Source organism: Pteropus medius, unplaced genomic scaffold (genome assembly GCF_902729225.1).
Source record: "Pteropus medius unplaced genomic scaffold, Ma_sr-lr_union100, whole genome shotgun sequence".
Classification (NCBI taxonomy): Eukaryota; Metazoa; Chordata; class Mammalia; order Chiroptera; family Pteropodidae; genus Pteropus; species Pteropus medius.
In genome coordinates this window covers 9,673,915-9,695,133 of record NW_024340849.1, presented here as the reverse complement: position 1 = coordinate 9,695,133, position 21,219 = coordinate 9,673,915, and the positions used below count along the sequence as shown (strand labels likewise).

The following is a 21,219-nucleotide window of genomic DNA, read 5'->3' as shown; positions in this document are numbered from 1 at the left end:
TTGAGTTCCAGGTCCCCCTCTACTCCCCACACTGATAGAATCTCCAGAGTATTGAGAATAAGAGATAATGGAAGCATAGACTTGCAGAGGTGAAAGGTATCAGGTCATTTTGTTCAAACTCTTGTCTGTTTCTTTTATACTTATTTTATTGAAAAGTGGGTGGGTAGAGATAAATATTAAAAGAAGGGAATAGATTTAAATGGTTAATCAATAAAATAGTATTTCTCTATAAGCAAATATTTTAAAATTTATCGTTAATAGGAAGATAGAACAAATCCCAGAAAGAGGAAACATGCCCAACTCATTTACTAACTTAGAGATAAAGATGTGACATAGTTATTGAAACAGTAACAGCTGAAATTTTCAGGATAGTGCTGGTTTTTAAGTTGTGTGCTTGTCACTATAAATATATACTTTCAGAGCACGTGGGTCTCTCTTCATTGTGAAAGCTAAGAGGCTGTTTGTCACCAGCTTGCAGAGCTTTGAGCAGCACAGTAGGTGCTGGCTCTGAGGAGCACACAGTTCGATGTGCTGTCAGTGTTAGTTCTGCTGGTTGAGAATACTCAGTGACAACTTGAATATTTCCATTTACCTGTGGCTTATTTTATACCGACTCTTGGATAAGGAATGAGAACTCCCTTCAGCCCCTTCAAGCTATTGACTTAATTGCATGTAAAGATTGGGGCATCATTAATTTCCAGTCGCCGAAGGTCATATGCATGTGACATGTTAGCCTCAGACAGCATGGGGAGGAAGGAGAGAGCGGTGGAAGGAATTGGGTACATGAGCACTGCTGTTCAAGGAGAAGGGCCATCAGCACCCCCGATGAGGAAAGGCAGGCATGCCTCACCCCACTCGCACACGCGCGCTTTTAAATAATCTACTTGTTTGCGACTTTTCTCTCTTGGTAGAATAAATTCATCAAAGTTTAAGTGCACACAATCATGAGCAGGCTTCATCTGGGTTAGAGAGGAACGTGCTCTTTCTTCTGATGCCTTTTCCATGGCAGGATTCTGATGTCGGGGGTAGGTTAGAGAGCTAAGGCTGAAACGCCTTGCAGTGTGGAGTTGGACAGGGTGGGGGTCCAGCACTGCCGCCTCTCAAGGCAGGTTACGTAATGAGTTTGGCTTAGGTGCTTTAAAATATTACAGCCCCAATAATTCATTCCTTCTTAAGAATTTTGGTAATTAATAATCCTTCCCTGCTTAGCCAACGTTTGACTATATATAGTATTTTCTAAAATAGGACACATGCCTTATCACGTTACGTGAAATTATCTGCAACATCATATACTTCTAGAAACTAACTGCCTGTTATAAATTACACTTTTTAGTTTATCATCTTTTTTCTTTCTTACCTTCCTTTTAAAATCATGGACAAAAGAGCAAAAAGTGTCTTTTTGACAAGCTACAAGTAGATTCTAGCTTGTAGATGCTGTTTAACTGCACTTCTCGTTTGCTACAATGCGGAAGAGTGAGTCTGAGGTCAGTGCTTTCAAATCCTTTTTTCCCACGTAAAAGGCAGCCTCTGTCCTCCGCATCCTCCTAGCCACCTTCACCTGCTGCTTTCAGCAGCTTCATCTGACACCCTGCCTGTCATTTCTCATACCCGGAATGGAAGCTCCGTGGAGACAGGGTTTTGTTTCTTCTGTCACTGTGTATGCACGGGGCCTAAACCAGTACCTAGGACAGGGGCAGAGTTTGAATATTGGTTGACTAAATGAATGAACGAGGACTTAACAAAAACTAAATTGTGATGAGGTCTTATAGATGGTTATCCATTAGGCCTCAGTGCTTCTAAAGAAAAGCTTGCAGTAGCAAGGTATAAATACCTTCCAGCACTCTGAGCTTGTTCTGAGACTGAGCCAGGGCTCTGGAGGTTGAGGTTGGGTGCGTGGGAACAAAGACCCAGAGGTAAGAAAATCCAAAAGAGTGACTGCCATGGAAGAGACATGATCTAGAGCTGTATTTTTAGCAAATGTGCCTTCCTCTAGCACTGGAAATAGTCTCTGGAAATTAAAAACTACTTGAGAATAAATCAGTTTGCAAATACTGATGCCTGCACATCTGCCCTCTGCCCAGTCACATGAACAGTCATTGACTAGGTAAAAAAAAATTGATGTCCTCCCACCTTTCTGTGTTTAGAAGAGCCATCAGCCATTCAGTAGTTGAAATAGACTTATCCATGAAGCTGGGTAGATTTTGGCTGGGTACAGGTGTTTAGGAGACATCATGTTTAAAATGGGGGTAAAATATATCTAGTGTCCTAAATCTATATTAAAGCAACACTGAAATTAATAGTCATTTTTTTGTTTGGAAAACGTGCAGATTCAGAGTTTGTTTCTTCCTGTTAGTGCTCAGAGGGCTGACTTTTGCGGTGGGTGTGCGGGTCACCAGCCTTCAGCCTCACCAGGTTAATGAAAGAACCAGGAAGAGTTTCCTTCTCACATAACTTATTGATTCCATAGTCTCACTGTGCCTAAAACTAGTAATACTTTTGCTGACTTTGTTATATTTTCCATTTCCGAATTGTTGACTCAAGAGCTTTATTTGTCAAAAGAATACTTACTTTGGGATCTCAAATTAAAGATTGATATATAAATTGACAATTTGAATAGATCGATACCTTCTTGGGGCTCCTTAGGTACTCTTAATTTTAGTGAACGTGCCAGTAATTCAGGAGTTTATTGCAAAGACTAGTTATCGAAAGTCAAATTTAAAACTTTGAATTCTCGAAAGACTTGGATAGTTAGTTTTATAAAAAATAAATTCATTAGGAGTTTTTTAAACTGGTTAATAAATGACTTAAAATTTTATTTTTAGTTAAAAAAATTTTTCGGCCAAGTGATGATTTTTTCTGGTTTCTTTTATATTACTCTGAGGGTACCTTCATCATCACATCGAGGAAAAGGTGTTTTTTTTTTTTTTAAATGTAGGTAAGATTAAGAGTTTTTACCATATCTTTCACACCCGGTTCTTTATCTGATGTATGGCATTGGTAATCTGACGTTGCCTCAGGTTCAGACGTAAAGCAGGAAGCATGAAAATGATAACTATAAAGGCAGAGGTAACACTTTTCAGATTACAATTCGAGGATAAAAAAATACACTAGCTCTGCTAGGCAAAATGTTCCCCTTATAAAGAACCTTGGTGTGGGTGTCACTGTTGTGTGGCATGTGGAACTAAGAGTGTGAGGTATGTGCAGGCGTGTCCCAGACCAGAAGCATGTCGGGTGCTGCTGGATCCCCTGCATCTTGGGGCGCCCGGGGCTGTTCCCGGAGGGCAGGCAGCGGCTTCAGTGGGGGGCACCGTGTGGTGAGGGTTAGGACAGGAGCTGCTTTTGGACGATGACCGAGCAGGAGGCGTTCATCCCCCTGTCATGCCTTTGGCTTGTCACACGTTGACCAGTACGTGAGAAGCTGAACACTGGCCATGCTCTTTTTCTTTTCTAGCTTCCAAAGGAATTGTCTTCAGAGACTTTTGACAAGACCATCCTGAGAGCCCTGAATCAGGGCTCGTTGAAAAGGGAAGAACGGCGACATCACGATCTAGAGTCCATCCTGAGGTAACCATCTGCCTGACACTGCCACAACAGCGCCACACGCACACTGGGTCACAGGCTGTCCTGAGGACTTAGAATGGGGTGCTAAGGCACATCCCAGAGCTTTCACTGGAGTACTTTCTAAAGTGGACTTTTTGATATTTGTGTTGTTTAAGTCTAGGCTCACAGGAAGACACCAGACTGATTTTTTTTATCATTGTACTCTTCACCTCTCCGAAATCATAAATGAGTGCTTCTAAAATTCACAAATATTCTGCGAAACTTATTTTCTCCACAAAATATTTACTGTAAAAGGCCCTTGTCCAAGAGAGCAGCTTTTGTTTTGTGTAAGTTGTCAAGAAGATTCGGCTAATGGGTGAGGAAGCGAAAGGAAGTACTACTTCCGGAACTCCTGCTCTCTGTCCAGCGGTGGTTCAGCACAGTGGTGGCGGTTGAGGTTCTCTGGAGGTGGAGGGCAGGTCTTTGCCCTTGTGAGGTTGGCGGGTTATTGGAAAAGATGGGTGTAGCTGAGGTGAGTGTTACCTGTGCTTTCGGGGTCAGGGGCAGGACACAAACCCTGTCTTGCGTTAGCTCCCAGATCACCCGTGTGCCCCTAGAGAGAGGAGGAGATGAAGACAGGCCGGCAAATCATTGGTGGCACAAGGGTCCTGCACAGGTGTGAGTGTGGCTATAGGTAAATGTACTTGTTTCATGATGGGTAGTGAGGGATCTTTTGCCTACTGGCTTATATTTTTTCTAAAGTAAGATTTTCTTAAGAAGGGGTAGATTGAGGGTGGGGGCGTCAACCGTTTGAGAGTAGAAGGCATTTGAAGTAGTTGTGTGGGGATGTGGAAAACAACCCTGGTGGGGGAACCTAGTCAGCCGGGCAAGGGTTGGAGTCCGTCAAGATTGAAGATCAAGAAATGACACTATGTGACTTTTTAAAAAATCTTTCCAGCAGTTCAGGCCCAGGTGTTAGGAAAGCATGGTTGGATTTGTCCTGGATAAGGACCTTATTGGATGTGACAAGGACAGTGGGGCAAGGGTATATTTTTTAAAAGTGTTTTTAAAAATGATGGACAGCTAGATTCTCAGTGAAAACAGCTGAGTTTGCTGGCCCAGAGAGGACACAGGCGTCGCGGGAGTGGTCAGATAAAGAATCGGTTTGAGATGAGAGTGAAACATCGGGGTAGCGAGTTTGAGGCGACAGTTGCTTGTGATGTCAGAGGCCTGGAGTGTGGTTTGGGAAACTGTCACACTCACCTCTCGCAGAGCTTCCCTTTAGGGGAGAGGAGTAAAGTGACTGGCCGAGGAAACAAGTGCTGTTTCCCTGGAATCTTGCAGTTCTTACTAATTAAGACAAAAGCAGTGTTGGCGCATACGTGGCTCAGAGTCCAGGCTTGAGCGAGGCTTCTTATCTGCCCTCTGAACATAAGACGGCCCGCCAGGCATGATGCCAGCGGAGAACAGAGAGTGCTGTCATTTCCTGGGGGAGCGGGGGCGGGGCGGGGCAGTGAGTGTTCTCAGGAGGAGGAGGGGCCGGGAGGGAGCCATGAATGTTTGCTCTCCTGGGAGAGAAGCAGAAATTGGGAAGGACGGTATTTATGTTGAATGCCAGGGTCCAGGTTGTGACTGTGGGAGTAAATGACCGAAATAAAATAGGAGGTGGAGTCATTGGGGACAAGGCAGCCAAGCAAAGAGCTAGGAGTGTTTGGTGGTCACCCATGTGGATTTCGAAGACCCCCAGCACGATGGAAGCCTCGGAGTGAAGAAGACAATGAGACAGGGGCCAAAACTGAACGTGAATGTGAGGCGCGACCTGAAGGTCGGTGCGTGACTCGACTAGCCTCGGGAGTGCTCCATCCCCGCAGCCTGCACCTAGTGGGAGAGCCGACGAGTCCCTTCCACCTGCTTGGGCTGTGAAGGAAGCCGGGCCCCAGCGTCCAGCTGGATTTTACTCAGGGTGCGGACTGTGTCCACCGAGGAGCCTGAATGTTTGGGCCGTCTCAGAGGGCACAGTGGAAGGGTCTGGAGCGAGAGGAGGGGCAGTGGGTCCAGGGAGTGGTCACAGCACTCCGGGGCTGAGACTGATGGAGGTGTGGGTCGTGATGGTGAGGAAGAGTCAGGCGAGTCCCCAGGTCTCCATGCTGCCCAGACTTCCATGGGCATGTGCATCCCTGGGGATCTTCCGAAAGCGCGTGTGCCCGCTCCGTAGGTCTGGGGTTCTGGTGGGCTGCGAGAGATGCTGGTCCCCGCAGCACACGTCAGGTAGCAGGCCTCAGCTGTATCTGGAGGGGGCTCAGGAGGGGTTTCTGCAGCTGTGATTTTGCAGGAGGCTGGTCTGGCAGTGTGAGCCCAGTGGTCCGCACTGGAGGAGATGGTGAGGATGCCAGACAGCAGCCTCTGGGGTGTGGTGGGCAACAGAATGTTAGGATGTCTTAGGGCCAAGTTGGCATGTGCTATTACCTGGTCCTCACTGGCTTCAGTGTGTGCTTGTCCTCAGCCAGGCATTGCTTCCTACGTGGCTTCACATTTCAATCAAGGTGCTTACCTTGCCTGAGGTCACATGACTGATCAGTGGTAGACTCGAAGTCCCACCTCTGTGCTTCTCCAATACAGAGTGATGAAATATAAGAAAACCTTCAGTATGTTTTTATACAAAGTGCCTGATAAGGAATCACTTCATTTAATTTATCTTAAGTAGTTTGGGGCTTTCATGATAAATCTAATTGATGCTTAATGTAGAACATTTGGGAAATACAGAAAAGTAATAAAAAGGTGACAATTACCCAAATAGCGATTGACTTTTTTTTATTTTTCCTTTTAGCTGCTTTCGTTTGCCTGTAATACTAGTTATATAGTTTATAACCTGGTTTTACTCTCAAATTATAAGCATTTTGTTTTTTATCCTTCAGAGTAGTTTGAGTGGCTGAAGAATATGTCCCATTTGGCTATATACTCCTTTGACTGCTTTTTTTTTTTTCCCAAAAAAATAAAGCTTTGACCATTTTTATGCCTCAAACTTTCCCCAGATTTATGAGTAAATACCGAGGAGAAGTTTTTTGTTTTTTTTTTTGAAATTGATTTACTGATTCAAAGAGTGTGGCCCTCTCTAAGAACTCCTGATAAATATGATACTATGTTCCTTACGGAAAAGTTACGTAAGTAGCAGTGCACACTCCCAGTGTTTGAACTTGCCTGCTTACCACAGCTTGGCAAGCTTTGAGTATCATGTTTTAAAATACTTGCTAATTCGATAGGTGAATGATTATCTCATTGTCCTAATTTTTATTTCCTTTATTAGTGAAATTCAGTATCTTTCTATAAGTTCATCCATTTGTGTATTTTGTAAGATCATCTATTCTTTACCAATTTATCTTAGTGGATCTTAGTTGTTTTTCTTAGATTTTTAAACGAAACCCGTGTTAACAACTTTAGTATATAGTATTTTTTAGTTAGCTATGATTTTTCTTTAATGAAGATTGAAATATTATGTTAGGTCTATCAGTCTTTGTTTCTGTATTCTTGTATCTCTTTACAGTTAAAGTCATTCCCAGATTTGCCATTAAATATTAACTGTATCTTGGTAGCCACGTGGAAAACAATTAGGCTGCAAAGCTGTCGTTCCTTACATCATAGTTAACTCCAGATGGCTCAAAGATTTAATGCAGGAAAGAAAATATGAAATTTGTAATCTGTGTATGAGAAATTTTTCTAAGCGTCACAGTACCTAGAAACCATTAAAAATAAATTTTAATACTCAAAAATCAAAATTCTGTGTGATGTAAAAAAGAAAATACACTATAAACAAAATGAAAACAAATCTCAAGTTCCGAAAAAAATACCGTAATAACTTTTTACTTATTAAAAAAAATTCCTAAAAGTTAGTAAGGTAATAAAAACTAGTAGTTTAAAGCAGAACAGGGAGGAAAAGAAGCAGGTATGAACAAATAGCACAGAGAAACTGGAAGTTTAGGTGCCATTTGAACATAAGATGCTCCTAAGCAGAAATGTAAATTAAAGCCTTGAGTTTTTATTTAACCTGTTGAATATGCAAAGATCAACAAGTTTGGCAGTACTCTTGGTGATGAGAGACCTTAATTGATAATACTTGTACCCCTCGCTATTTGATGATAATGTAAATTTACAAGCAGATAACCTTTAAATAATAGTTCCACTTCTATTAATTTATCCTAGATTTATATATGTAGATTTATTCCCACTTACACATGCAAAGATGAATGTTCAGGAATGTTTACTGTCCTTTTTGTTTGTTTGTTTGTTTGTTTGTTTGTTTTAAGTAGAAAAGACGAAACAACTAGATGTTAATGAGGATTTGGTTGAGTCCTGGTCCATTCATTCACTGGGATACTATGTAGTCTTACCAAAAAAAGAGAGAGAGAAAAGAAAGATACATTAAGTAGTGCTGGGCAAGAGCAAGGCGGGAAAGTTAAGTGGAATGTCACCATTTTAAAGAAAGGATGTGGACATGTTTGTGTGCATGGAATATCTCTGGAAAAAAAAAATAGTAAAGAGGCTTGTCTCTAGGGAGGAAGAGGAGGTGCCCTGGGGAATGAGAGAGAGATTAACTGGTCACTTTGTAACTTCCGAGTTTGGGCCCTGTATGTTTTTTACTTATTTAGAAAAATCGAAAGCTGTTCCTCTTTAGAAACACATTTACTTTTCTTGTGTGTGATAGTTTTGTTATTATTTCTTTTAATTTTTTGGATTTATTTTTTTAAGCCCTTGAGGTCAAGATCTAACTTTATTAATCAACAATGAGTTGATTCTTTCCTAAATTATTGATTTCCTGTGTAATTCTTTGTCCTGCATTCTTAGGTCCGTAACATGTTTCTGGGTTTCTTATTCCATCAGTCTGTCATTCTTTTTCCAGGGTCACTTTTTAATTATTACAGCTTTATAATTTATTAATAGCTGATCTGGTTTTTCCAACTCCTGGTACTGTTACTAAAATAGTCTTCCATATTCTCAGATATTCTGTAGCTTAGACAGTTATTTTAAAATGTATTGCATATGGCTCTAGTAAATATGTTCAACTGTGGTTCAAGTCTTAGAGATAAAGTACCTAAGTCTTTTATATGACTCATTTTTCAAGAGTCACTATCAACTCTTGTCCTCTTTTCCCCTGTCCTGAATGGTGAAGTCCTAAAGCCATTCAGTGGGACAATAGAGCAAGGTGGGCAGCAGCGTCAGGTTTGGAGGATGTGGCCGAATGGATGAGAGAAAAGAACCCTCAGTGGGATGAGGAGGTCATTCACTCCCCAGAGGCGGTGGGTGGCCTGGCACAGTGTTTCAGCGGACATGCACGTGAGGGTGGCCCAGCAGGGACTTGGAGCCCAGGCCAGGTCAGCGGGGCATCTGCAGGGATTGGAGGGAATGGTGAGAACCAGGTTTCTTTTATTTGGAGAAGGGAGATAAATATGGAAAAAGAGAAAACCAGAATGAACCCTGAAGTGTCCGATTGGAGTAGAAGATGTTGGTGTAAACTCACAATTTTCAGTGTACGTAAGGAGATGCAGAAACAGACACGGTCGTGTGTGCACATGTGTTGCCTGGCTCTGTCCCTCACGGGGATCTGGAAGCAGCCGCTCCTTGGGAGCCGTGGGCATGCCTGGTGTCCAAAGCTTGGCTTGTAGCACCGTTCCCAGAGGACAAGCGGGTCACAGGGCTAGAGCCAGAAAAGTACAGAATGGGCCTGTTGTGCCAGAAAGCAAGGAGAAGTGCTCGGAATGGTGTGGCTTGGGCAGAAGGACACAGAAGCCAGCTCGAAGGGGCTTCTGGTAGTCAAATCTGGGCAAATTAGACATCAGAAGTAGTAGTGACATTGAATAAAATAGGAAGCATGAGTCCCATGTCGAAATAAATAATAAACGAGTTGATAATTTAAGAAGTAGGATATTTACAGTATCAAAGCCCCTTCCCACAAAAGAATGCTTTTTATTTACAAAGGAAAGAAGAATAACTTTAGAGTGGAGAAGCCTGACAGATGCCACTTTGATCCAGTAAAGTGAACTTGATGAGTGAGGAGTCGGTTGAAATTGGCCACTGCACAGCAGGCTGCAGTGAAAGAACACAGCCTCAGTCCCGTGGTACGCTTGCCACGAAATCTAATCTTGAGGAAATGACAGACAAACCCAAATTGTGACCATGCGACAAAATACCTGGGCTGTCCTCTTAAAGCCGTGAGAGTGAGGGAGGGACAAAGAGCTGGATGCAGTGCAGGATCCGAACTGGGTCTTTGTGGTAAAAAGGACACTTTAGGGTCAGTTGGCAAACTTAATTGGGGTCTGAGGATTTCCCCAAGGAGCCACTTTCAGAAATTTGGCTTTTTTGGCCAAGACTGCAAATAAGAGGTACATGTCTGACTCCTTGTTACAGTTTTTAGGGGTCTCCTCAGCAGTGATCACGGTGTGTGTATGTTAAGTAACCTTTTCACTATAAAGGTGTTTATGCGAACTATTTGTGAAGAACGTAAAGGAAGATATAATGTGGAAAATCCCTAATTTTTCTTTCTCCAAGTCTACTCACTAGATATAACCTTCATTAACAATCATATGTAACTTTTCAGAAATTTTCTGTGCAGGTAGACACCCTTGAATTTATATATTATATTTGTGTGTATTTCCTTTATTGTGCAAGTTGAATCATCCTATACGCTTTTCTGCCGCTTAGTCTTTTCATTTACTATGTTAGACTTGGTAACATGTCAGTACGTGAAAAAGACTGCTGCCTCGTTTATTATTTGCTGCATAATATTCTGTTTTTAGTTGTTCTGTAATTAATCAACATATTTCGTGGCTATTACGGTTATTTCTAAATATTTTAAAACCACAAACATTACAATGAATGTCTAGGTGTATGTTTTGTAACATTTGGGTATATTTATTTGTAAGAGAAATTTCTAGAATTGTAGTTGGTCAGAAGTTTTGCATTTTTAAATCCGTACTATTTCCAAATTACTTCTAAGGGGGGTAGCCACACTTTATACACTAGGAATCCTCATATTTGTATCTCCTCGCCGCAGCAGATGTAAAATACTCTCAATTTCTCGTCTTTGCCAGTTTAAAAAAGGAAGATTATCTCATTTTAATCTCTTTGGCCATTTGCGCTTTCCTGTGAATGGCTTTTTCAGTTCTTTCCACTTTTTTATTTAGTGATTTATAAGAGTCATTTGTTATATTGGAGAAAGGATATTTGCTTGTCATTTCTTGACCATGCAGAGTTTAAAATTTTATGGACGTATTGTAGTTGGATTTATCAATCTTTTATTTTACAGTCTCACGGTTTTGTGTCCTCTTATGATTTCAAAGTTTTGTGTCTTGCTCGGAAAGGCTTTTTTTCCCCTCAAATATTATATTTTTAATACTTCTCTTTTAAAAAAAATCTTTGATTCGTTTGTATGGCCAGCCTGTGGTCTCAACACCATTAATAAGGGGTTAGGACACTTCATTCTCAGTGTGTGAATTTTAGATTAGTATCGTTTCTATTTGTTGCGTAAGAAACGTAGCGGTTGTAAAGTGGAGGTAGGGAACGCGAGTGAGACAGAGGAGGTGAGTTTGTAAGTAACGTAGAGGTGGGTTGGCGCAGGACATAATGCATTCAGTTCAAATACACTGTACATTAGGAAAATGAAAACATAGCACTGAAATGTACATTTGGGGTTGGATGATTTGTCATGTCAAAATGTAGCCCAGTTTTTTAAATTTAATTTATCAAGTAGTTTATGGCCACTTTGACCTTTTAATGTAGGTGTGATTGCCACATTGTGGTCATGCGTTAATGAACCTTGACTTCAGTGTGTGTGCTGATAAAAGCCCGTGCCTGTGTCTCAGGTGCGGTTCCCATAGGGGATTTGCAGTTGATATATGGAGCCGTAGGTGGGTTCTGGGCTGTCTTTTGGGACTCAAGTCTTAAATTGAAAGTGTACCTGCTTGTACTTCTGACCAACTGTAGTTTGTAAATATAACTGGATAATAAATTCCACCACTGCTTTTGGATTTTAATCCCTAGTTTTACATGATGTGTCCAGACCTGGAAGTTTAGATTATTACCTCCTTACTCATATCTCAATTTTTTCCCATCTCTTCATTTCTCCTATTGGTCTTCCTATTGAATAGCTACCTCCACATTTGAATACCGAGAAGCAATTTTGCCTTATATATAGAAGACACCTTTGGCCCACAAGGGTCATTTCTTGGTATGATATTTAATAATTAATCAGTGATAAGTCAGAAACCTTGGGGAGAAATTAAAAACTGAAATTTTTAAATGAGCATTATTTTTTTTCTTTTTTAGGCGAGGCAACCCTTGGTTAACCTCACAGATTGCAAGGACCGTGTCAGCTTACAATCCCTTATTTTTTATTTTTCATGCTTACAGCACCTGGTCTTCCTAGGTGGTCTCCCATCCACGTACTAACCAGGTCCAACTCTGCTTAGCTTCCGAGATCAAACGAGATCAGGCTTGTTCAGGGTAGCATGGTCATAGACTTAAATGAGCATTTAAGGTGTTCAGAAGCAACGTAAAGGGATTTGTATGTTGAGCAGAAGGATGACAGTTTAATTTACCTATACTGTTCGAGTGTGATAACCTTGAAGAATTGGTAGTATTTCCTGTGAGGAAATTGAAGCAGAAAGACTAGATTACTTGTTTAGGGTGATTCAGCTTTCAAGTGGTTGAGCTGGTATTCAGATCCATGAGTAACCTTTCCATTAGACTATGCTGTAACTATGCCCCTATTTTGCAGGGTCCTTTCTGTACAGAAAACCTCCAGTTGGAATCTTTTAATTACATTAATAAAATAGGAGGAAGGCTGGTTTTCAAAGATAATAGCTTGGAATCCTAGTGTGATGCACATTGGTGGATCACCAGTCAGTCATGCCCCAAGATGCAGTAATACTTGTAACTAACCTGACCACAGTGTTCCATAGTTTCCAGGACTCTTATCCCAAACTGTCCAACCTCCTGTGCTCAGTGTGGGATTGTTTTTTCGTGGTAGAGCCAAATGATGAAAACACCTATGAAGAAAGAGTAAAGAAATTATAGTATAGTTTCTAAGTAGAAAGGTGGCTAATTGGACCACTTGGGCAAAAGGCTGCAGTAAAACCTTACCACTAGATTATGTAAAATTTAAGCCTGTTTAGATTCTTGCAAATAAGTTTTAACTTTTCATTCAGTTCCTCCTATGGGAAATATATTAGAAAATAGTATTTTTTCCCTTAGGAAAACTTTTTCATACCTGAATTAAACTGCCACTTAAGTTTGCTTTACAGTCTAAACTGAGACTTGTGGATTTACGGTACATGACGTTAACAAACCTCTTCTCTTTTCATATGCAGGCAGCTTTTCTCCACTTCATCACAAGCTTTTCTCCAGAGTCAGAAAGTGCACAGCTTTTTTCAGTCCATATCATCAGACCCTCTGCACAGCCTCAGTAAGCACCCTCCCGCTCCTCTGTAAAAACCTGAAGTTTTCCCTGCTCGGATTTCTCGCTTTGCCATGCTTTCTTGTGTCAGGTGGTCATTTTATTTAAAGTAAAGAAATAGCAGCATTTAATTAAGGAACATGTGTAGTTTTAAGTGAATTTTACACGGCAGTTTTAAAGAAAATAATGTCACAGAACAGACTGATTCCTAGGCAGGAGCCACGTCTCTCAGATCTTCAGGTTCCTTGGTGGACCCGGCTTACCGGTCATAGAGATGCCACAGTGCTGGCTGCATGATGTTTAACATGCTCTTACAACCTCTGTTCCCGTAATGAATTCCCCAGCCTCCCAGGCTGGGAACCTTGGCCTTATATAATATTTTCATTTTTCCCCTGCATGCAGCCATTTAAAAACCAAGTCGCTCCAAACAGGGGGCCTCCTCCTTTTTGCCCTCTCTGTACTAATCCCCTTGTCAGGCCGTTCTTGCGTGCGCAGAGTGCGCAAAGCCTTGCTCTTCTGTCCGGTTCTGGTTTCTCACTGTTCTCTAACCTATCCCAGGACTGTCTGGGATCAGTTTGTTAATCCCCTCTTCAGAACCAGCATTTATCACACTGCCTGTGTTTAGTTTTATGCACATCCATCTCAGCTGCCTTTCTATAACAGATATTTTGCCAGTAACTGTTGTGTGCTTTAGGAGAATTTCTGCTGACTAAGCAAAGCCACTATGCAAGCGGCTAAGTTTTTTTAATCTTCTGCTTTCAAAAAAGTCATTTCCTGTATTTAAAAGGGAAAGAAAATGCATATTTTTCAATTTGAGTTTGGAGAAAAAGAGGCAAAATAATAATGTGATTGAATATTATAACATATAGGTTAACTTTTTAAAGTTTTCTAACCATTTGTCTGTATATATATGTGCCTTAAATATTTTAAATACAACTAATGACTGTTCAGGACTAATTAAGACAAGATGGACACCTCCATGGTTAAATTTATGTCTGAATAGTGGCAATAGCTTTCTTTTAAAGAAAATCCTGATCATTCTAGAATTGCATAGATTTAACAATCAGTGCTTTCTGCTTAAAGTAAGTGTAGGTACTTTTTATTGAATACCTATGAATACCATCTGTTTAGTTCTAAAAAGACTTTGGAACACAAAATTAAACTTTTAATTCAGATTTTAATAGGCCGCCCAGGAAAACTCACCCAGGTGAGTAGTACCTGTCTAAATAACAGAAAACTCATCTCGAGAGCTTGGCAGTATTTAAATTACATGAGCAATGAATGCTACAGCAGCCGGTAGATTTTAAGATATCAAATTGTGAATTAAAGTAATGCATTAAAGTGCGTATTTTGAGATTAAGGAAAATCTGGTCAGGATGTCCAGTCTGTTCCACCAAAGAACACGTTGTTCAGTTGCACATACTCTTTTGAAAAATGACAATTCTACCTACCTCTCCCTCCACAGAGAGCAATAGTCCATATCCTGACAACTGAGAAAACAAATGTTCACTCCTAAATGACTTAAAACATTGGACGCTGGCATCCCACTGGTCTGTATTTTGATGGAGTGGTAACCCAGTGCTATTACTGTGTGTCCTCCACAGATTGCTTGTCACTGGTCTGTAATAGAAGAACAGACACAGAGAGTAGACTGAATCTTTTGTAGCAATTTAACATTGCCACATCATCATTATTATATTTTATAAAAGTAACAGTTCACAACATATCAAATTTTAAAAAACCTTACAATACTACAGATGTTTGAGAAGCACTAATCTAGCCCATCTCCTCATGGTGGGGGCTGGCAGATGTGAAGCAGTTTGCTCCAGTCCTGTGGTTTTTCTGGGGAGAGCTGGCTTTGTGAATCAGAGTCCCTGTTCTCAGCTCAGTGTTTTGTGCTGCGTCATCCTGCTTTTTCTAAAGGTCCTACCTAGTAGAAATGTTCTCTTTGCCACTGAGTCTCCACCCTAATCTTCCTTGGGAGAAAAACAATTATTATATTGTTAATGGCATTGAATACTTCCTACAGATAACTTACAGTCCTCGCTGAAGACTTCCAAGATACTAGAACACTTAAAAGAAGACAGCTCAGAAGCTTCAAGCCAAGAAGAAGGTAAATGTTGATTCCTTGGAATAAGTCATTCTGCCTGATATTGGCACAGGGATAGACAAACAGACCATTAGAACAGATTAAGGAGCCCAGAAACAGATGTAAGGGCGTGGAATTTGACAGGTGGCATCACAAGTAAGCGGGGGAAAGAATAGACTGTTCAGTAAGTGGTGTTGGCTGACCTTCTAATGGAAAAATAGAGAATTAGATCCCTATTTACATCATGCACAAAAATTTCAAGTGAATGACATTATATGTAATATTATAAACTTAATGTAATATGTAAAATGTAAAACTTAAACTTTTAAGTGTTAATAATCTGGGACAGGAAGGCTTTCTTGACAAGACAGAGTATGACCACAATGGAGCTCTTTCTAATCTAAATTAGAACTTAACATGTGACAAGAAACCAGACAAGACATTTGCAGGATATTTACAGATAAAGACTACATCCGGATTATAGAAAGATTCTTCTAAAAATCAATGGGAAAATCATGCCAATTGGTAATATTTACATAAGATAGGCAATTCATAGAAGAAGAAACTTGAGTGGTCATTAAATAGTGTTCAGCCTCCTCAGCAGTCTGGAAAATGCAAAAATAAAAACAATGAGATATCATTTCACACTCATCAAATTGGCAAAACATTTTCAATCTGACATTATCAAGGCTGTGAAGTAACGAGAACTCTCATCTATTGCTGATGGGAATATAAATTGGCACAACTATTTTGGACAGAAATTTGACACTAGTGAGGTTGGAGGTGGTTAACTTTATCCTACTGCCTAGCATAAAATTGCTGTCCGTGTGCTCAGGGGACAGGACCTCGGGGCACCGTTCTGTGTAATAGCAAATACATAGCCGTTAGTTACCCAAATGCTTTAAATGTTACTAGGTGGCAGTTAAAATACGTACAGCATATTCAAATATACCACACCAGTGGATATGTAAGTAAGGACATTCACAGGTAGTTAAAATAGAATCCTGGACTGGAGTACCTCGAGTAATTAACCTCTGTAGAGGGAAGGAGTTGAATGGAGTGGAGGAAGGCCTCGTTTCTTCGTAAGAAGAGAGATACAGAGGTATCTGGGAGGTGGGTGCATGAGGGTTTGTTATATTATAGATATATTTTTTTAATATTTGGCACACTTCCTTTTTTAAATAGTTAAAAAGCCTGAAATTGAGTGTTGTAGTTTTGCAGCGTCATGGTCATAGTAAACTTTCTTAGTTTTGGACAAAATTGACTTGTTATTAGAACACATTTAAGAAGTTATTTAAGGAAATTTAGTCATTTGTGAAACTGAAAAATTACTTCTTTAAGGAATTGTCTGTGAAAAATGCTCTACACAATCTGTTGACACTGTTACGGTCACATAAATTAGTTGCATCATCCTTTTGGATTTTTGCAGAAGCATTTGGTATAATAAATTGTTTTTTCCTATACTCTAGATGTGTTACAGCACACCATAATCCACAAGAAACATACCGGGAAAAGTCCCATTGTGAAGTAGGTATCTAATTCCTAAAACAGAATAAATCAGTGTCATATTTACTTTAATTACTGATATATATTTGGCTATAATTCTACCACCTTACTATTTGCTTATTATTTGTCCTGTATTTTCTGTTTTCTTTTCTCTCCTTTCTTTTGGGTGGTTTTCTATTCTATTTTTCTCTTCTTATTAGCCTTGATTGTTAAACCTTTTTTGATTCTTCTAGTGGTTACCGTAGAGGTTATATTGTACATCTTTGACTTATTGAGGTGTGATATTGATTGTGCTTGTACCACTTCCCATGCGATGACCTTTGACCACTGTAACTTTATCTCCTCTCAACTTACAAACTGTACCTGGCATGTATTTTAATTCCCTCCGTATTTTAGACCTCATGAAACTTTTTTCATTAATTTACAACTGATCATTTCACTGTTCTCTATTCCTTCCTGTGTGTCTGGGCATTCATCTATGATTGATTTACATTTAACTGAAGAACACTTGAGTGTTTCCTGTAGTCATCTGCCAGTGATGAGTTCACTCGTTTTTATCTGAAAAAAATGTTTATTTTGCCTGCATTTTTTTTTGTCACCTCCCGTAGATTCCTTTCTGTCACCACATATTTGACCCCTTTTACCCCATCTACCTCCCTCCTCCCTTGCCTGCATTTTTGAAAGACATTTTTGCTGATTTAGGTTTCTAGATTGGCAGTTACTTTGTTAGCGCTTTGAAACTATACAGGCGTACCTCGTTTTATTATACTTTATTGTGCTTCGCAGATATTGTGTTTTTTTACAAATTTGTAGGTAAGACCCTCTACCAGCAAAAAAGATTATGGCTTGCTAAAGGCTCAGATGGTAGTTAGCATTTTTTAACAATAAAGGATTTTTTAATTAAGGTATGTACATTGGTTTTTTTTAGACATAATGTTATTGCACATTTAATAGACTTACAGTATAGTGTACACATAACTTTTATGTGCACCAAGAAACCAGAAAATTTGTGTCATTCACTTTATTGCAATATTCACTTTATTGCTGCAGTCTGGAACCAAATCTGCAACCTCTCTGAGGTCTGCCTGCAGTGTCGCAGTCTTCCAGGCTAATGTCTGCGGCCCCTTGCATCATACCCTTTCAGCCCAGCTGACTTCCGCTGCAGATCACATACAGTTGCTGACGAGATTCCTGACGCCCTTGCGTCATTGTTGTGCCGCAGCAAGCCCAGGAGACTTTCCACCTTCTGCCCAGGGCCCCTGCTGATTCTCTGGGGCCTGCTTGGCCCTCAGACAAGCACAGTCCAGAAGTACAAGTTAATTTCCCAGGGAGTCCTCAGCTGATGGGGGATCGCCAGCTTCCTGTCCTTTGCTTAGATAATTCTGGGAGGTCCCAGCCAGTTTGAACCCCTGTCACTTACAGTGGCACCCTCAGTAATGGACCCTCACATTGTTCTGTTCTCCGCTCCTATTTCATTCTCCCCACTCCTTGCTCCTGCTTCCTGGGATCACCTGCCAAATCAGCTGTCATCCCAGATTCTGCTTTCGGTGGGGTGGGGCGGGGTTGGGGGGAGGGGATCAAGACCTCTGGCATCCATTGTTTCAGTTTATAGTTCCTCATCGGAAGTTAATGTACTTTTTCAAACTCTTCTTTTTTCTCATTGTCTAGTTTTCAGCAGTTTTCTTACAATGTGTTTATAGCTTTCTTTGAATGAATTCTGCTTCTTGAGTCTGAAGGCTGATATCTTTTGGTTTTTAGACAAGTCTAAAAAGATCTCTTCAGACCTTGCTCTGCCCTATTCTCTTTTTCCCCTCTTCTAAGACTTACAGTACTTACATGTTAGACTTTTTAATAGTCCCACACGTCTCTAAACTGTTTTGTGTGTTTTCATATTTTTTTCCCCTCTCAGTGCTTGTCTCTTCTGACAAAATTTCCTCTTCCCTGAATTTTTTCATCTGTTTCTGTCCATTGAGTTCTCAATTTCAGGTTATTTTACAGTTCTAGAATTTAAATTTGGTTCTTTTTTATATTTTCCAGTATTTTTAAAAAATTCTTAATCTTGTAGTCGTTGACCATGTTAAACACTATTATTTAAAAATCAATGTATGATAAAAACTTCATTCTCTAGATTCTCTTTGAATCTGTTTTTATTGTCTGGATTGGCAGTTACTTTGTTAGCAATCTATTTTTGAAGTTACCTACCCAATCTGTTTTTATTGTCTGTTTCTTTTTCAGTCACATTGTCCTCTTCCTTCACATGCCTTTAGATAGTACTTAGTCAGCAATTCGCTCAAGATTGCAGTCATACTCCAGCTGTAAGTGGTGCAGGGTGACCATTGCATAGAGTCCAAAAGCAGAATGTGCATTTGTTATTAATCTCTTTAGAGACAGTTATTAATTATTTAAAAGATGAGATAGTTGTATACTGCTTTATTCTCACAGTACACTTTTTTTTTTCTGTAGAGCTGTCACTAGGCATTCTATAAAATAATATATCAAAGAAAGGATTACTGTAGCTTTTTTGTTACATGATGCAGTAGGTTAGATCACGAGGACAGATATTCATGCTTGCGTACATTTTTCTTTTGGTAGCACTGTTGGTACGAGCTGTTCTCCATTAGACGGGCTCACTGTGCAGTATTCTGAGCAGAATGGAATTCTGGACTGGAGGAAGCCAGGCTGCACCACCATTCAGCACCCGGAGCACTGTGTGGCTGAGGTTGACCAGGTATTTGGGGTTTTGTTTTGTCTTAATGCCATATTGTTAAAGCATTGCTACTTGATTAGAATCAAGTTCTGTACACATTATTATGTCAGACAGTATATCTGGTAGGAAGAACTGAAAGAATGCTTACGTGTTAGACTTTAAACTTAATTGGCTTAATATGATCTAAGCTCTTCTGAGAGCTGAAAAAGTATATTTAGATTACTTTTATTACTAAAAAAAATTAGTACATTTTAATATGATGCCTAAAATGTTTATTCTAACTAGGGATACATTAAGTTGTTATACCATATTTTTTTGCTTTTGAAAGAATTATTCACATTTCAGTCACTATATTGCTACTGGTGATGTGAATTTTGAAACTGACCTTCCCTCATGAATAGTTGGGCCAGTTCACTACACTTCAGTGTAATTAGGACATGCTTGCTTTAGCGTAATCAGAAAGCAGAGTGCCCTCAAGTGTGTTTAGCTGATTTGGCAGCACCGATACAGGGAACGCTTACTGGTACAGTTATGGGGAGAACCACCTTCTCACTAGAAAATAGATTTGTTAACCAGAGTTGTATTTTTGGCCAACACTCAGAGCCAAATGCTAACCTTTACTAGAATGTGTTTTTATGAGCTAAAGCATTGAAGCATATTTTGAGAAATTGTATGTCATCTTGGCTATACTTATTTAATGGCTTATTTTCAAAGTCCATTATTTATACATTTTCTTCCTCCACTTTAGTGCCTACACCTTTTCTTCTTAGAGTTGACAAAATTGTGTGTTGCAGTTTTATCCACCTGAACTTTAAGAGAATATTAGTAAAACTATATTAAACACCAGTCGCTTAATTGTGTTTTATTTTGTGGTCAAAAGAAAGAATAGAGGTCTATTTTAAAAGCAAAATACAAAATAGATATTCTTTTGATAATTAATATTTTAAGTATTTGTCAGAAACTTTATAAAAATTTTAGCGATTTGGGTAGGTAACTTCAAAAATAGATTGAAAATCAAAATTTATTATACAACTGAGAATATATTATTTTAATGTTTGATATCAGAGTAAGAGGACATCTACATGAGTATGGTTTAGCTTTAGTCTCTTTGATTTCTTTTTTTCTTTTCACTAGCATTCAACTGAAAAACGAAACTTATCTTCAGTAAATAAGAAGAAAGGAAAGCCACAAATAGAAAAGTAGGTTCAATTTCATGTCTCCAGTAGTAGAAATCTGTAAGAAAAGGCAACATACAGCATTTGATTATGGGCATATTTAGTTTCTGTGGTATAAGCAGTATTTTTCCATTAAGTTTCTTTATATTTTTACTTCTGGGCTCTAATTTTTTAGTTCAAAATAATCAACATATGCAGGTGATAAAAGTACGGCTTTTGTCAAATATTTTATTCAGTTTGGTGGGGTAAAACTCCCAGAACTGTACACTAAATCTTATATTTAGATTACACCTTATTAAAAATTTTTTAATTATAAATTTCTGATAGGAAGTTTAGTAGTACCACTGTACTTAATATGTTCTTTAGAGAGCCTTATAAAAAACGTTGGTAACTTGTATACTTTTGGTTTAGGGAGAAAATTAAGAAGACTGACAACAGATTGAATAGTAGAATGAACGGCGTTAGACTCTCCACTCCCCAGCACGCCCATGGTGGCTCCGTGAAAGGTGAGAGCGTTTGTCTGTCTGTCCAGTGCCCACCACCTGAGTGTGTTTAGCATGGTACGTATTACAGCAGGCACTGAGCTGTTGTGTCACATCCTGATACTACACTTTTATCCTGCGTTGATGTGAATAGCGATTTCTGAATTTCAACACTTCTGAAGGAGTAATGGAGTTCATGTAGGAAATGTGATTCAGCCGTGGATGTGAGCTTTCCCTTCACCGCAGTTACACCAACCCACCGTTCCCTCCCTCGG

General features: G+C 39.7%; 1 protein-coding gene and 1 pseudogene across 5 annotated transcripts in view; one reads left to right on the top strand and one right to left on the bottom strand.

The window, feature by feature from the left end:
- Positions 1–21,219, top strand: part of ZCCHC2 (zinc finger CCHC-type containing 2) — a 53,126-nt gene that overhangs the window by 19,467 nt on the left and 12,440 nt on the right. For all 5 annotated transcript variants that reach the window (XM_039840091.1, XM_039840108.1, XM_039840117.1 and 2 more), the window contains 7 exons: positions 3,452–3,564; positions 12,900–12,994; positions 15,015–15,098; positions 16,544–16,601; positions 19,173–19,308; positions 20,422–20,486; positions 20,874–20,968. In XM_039840091.1, coding sequence (XP_039696025.1) covers positions 3,452–3,564; positions 12,900–12,994; positions 15,015–15,098; positions 16,544–16,601; positions 19,173–19,308; positions 20,422–20,486; positions 20,874–20,968 — 646 coding nt within the window. The remainder of the gene's footprint in view (positions 1–3,451; positions 3,565–12,899; positions 12,995–15,014; positions 15,099–16,543; positions 16,602–19,172; positions 19,309–20,421; positions 20,487–20,873; positions 20,969–21,219) is intronic.
- LOC120590440 (uncharacterized) lies at positions 11,932–12,050 on the bottom strand (annotated as a pseudogene).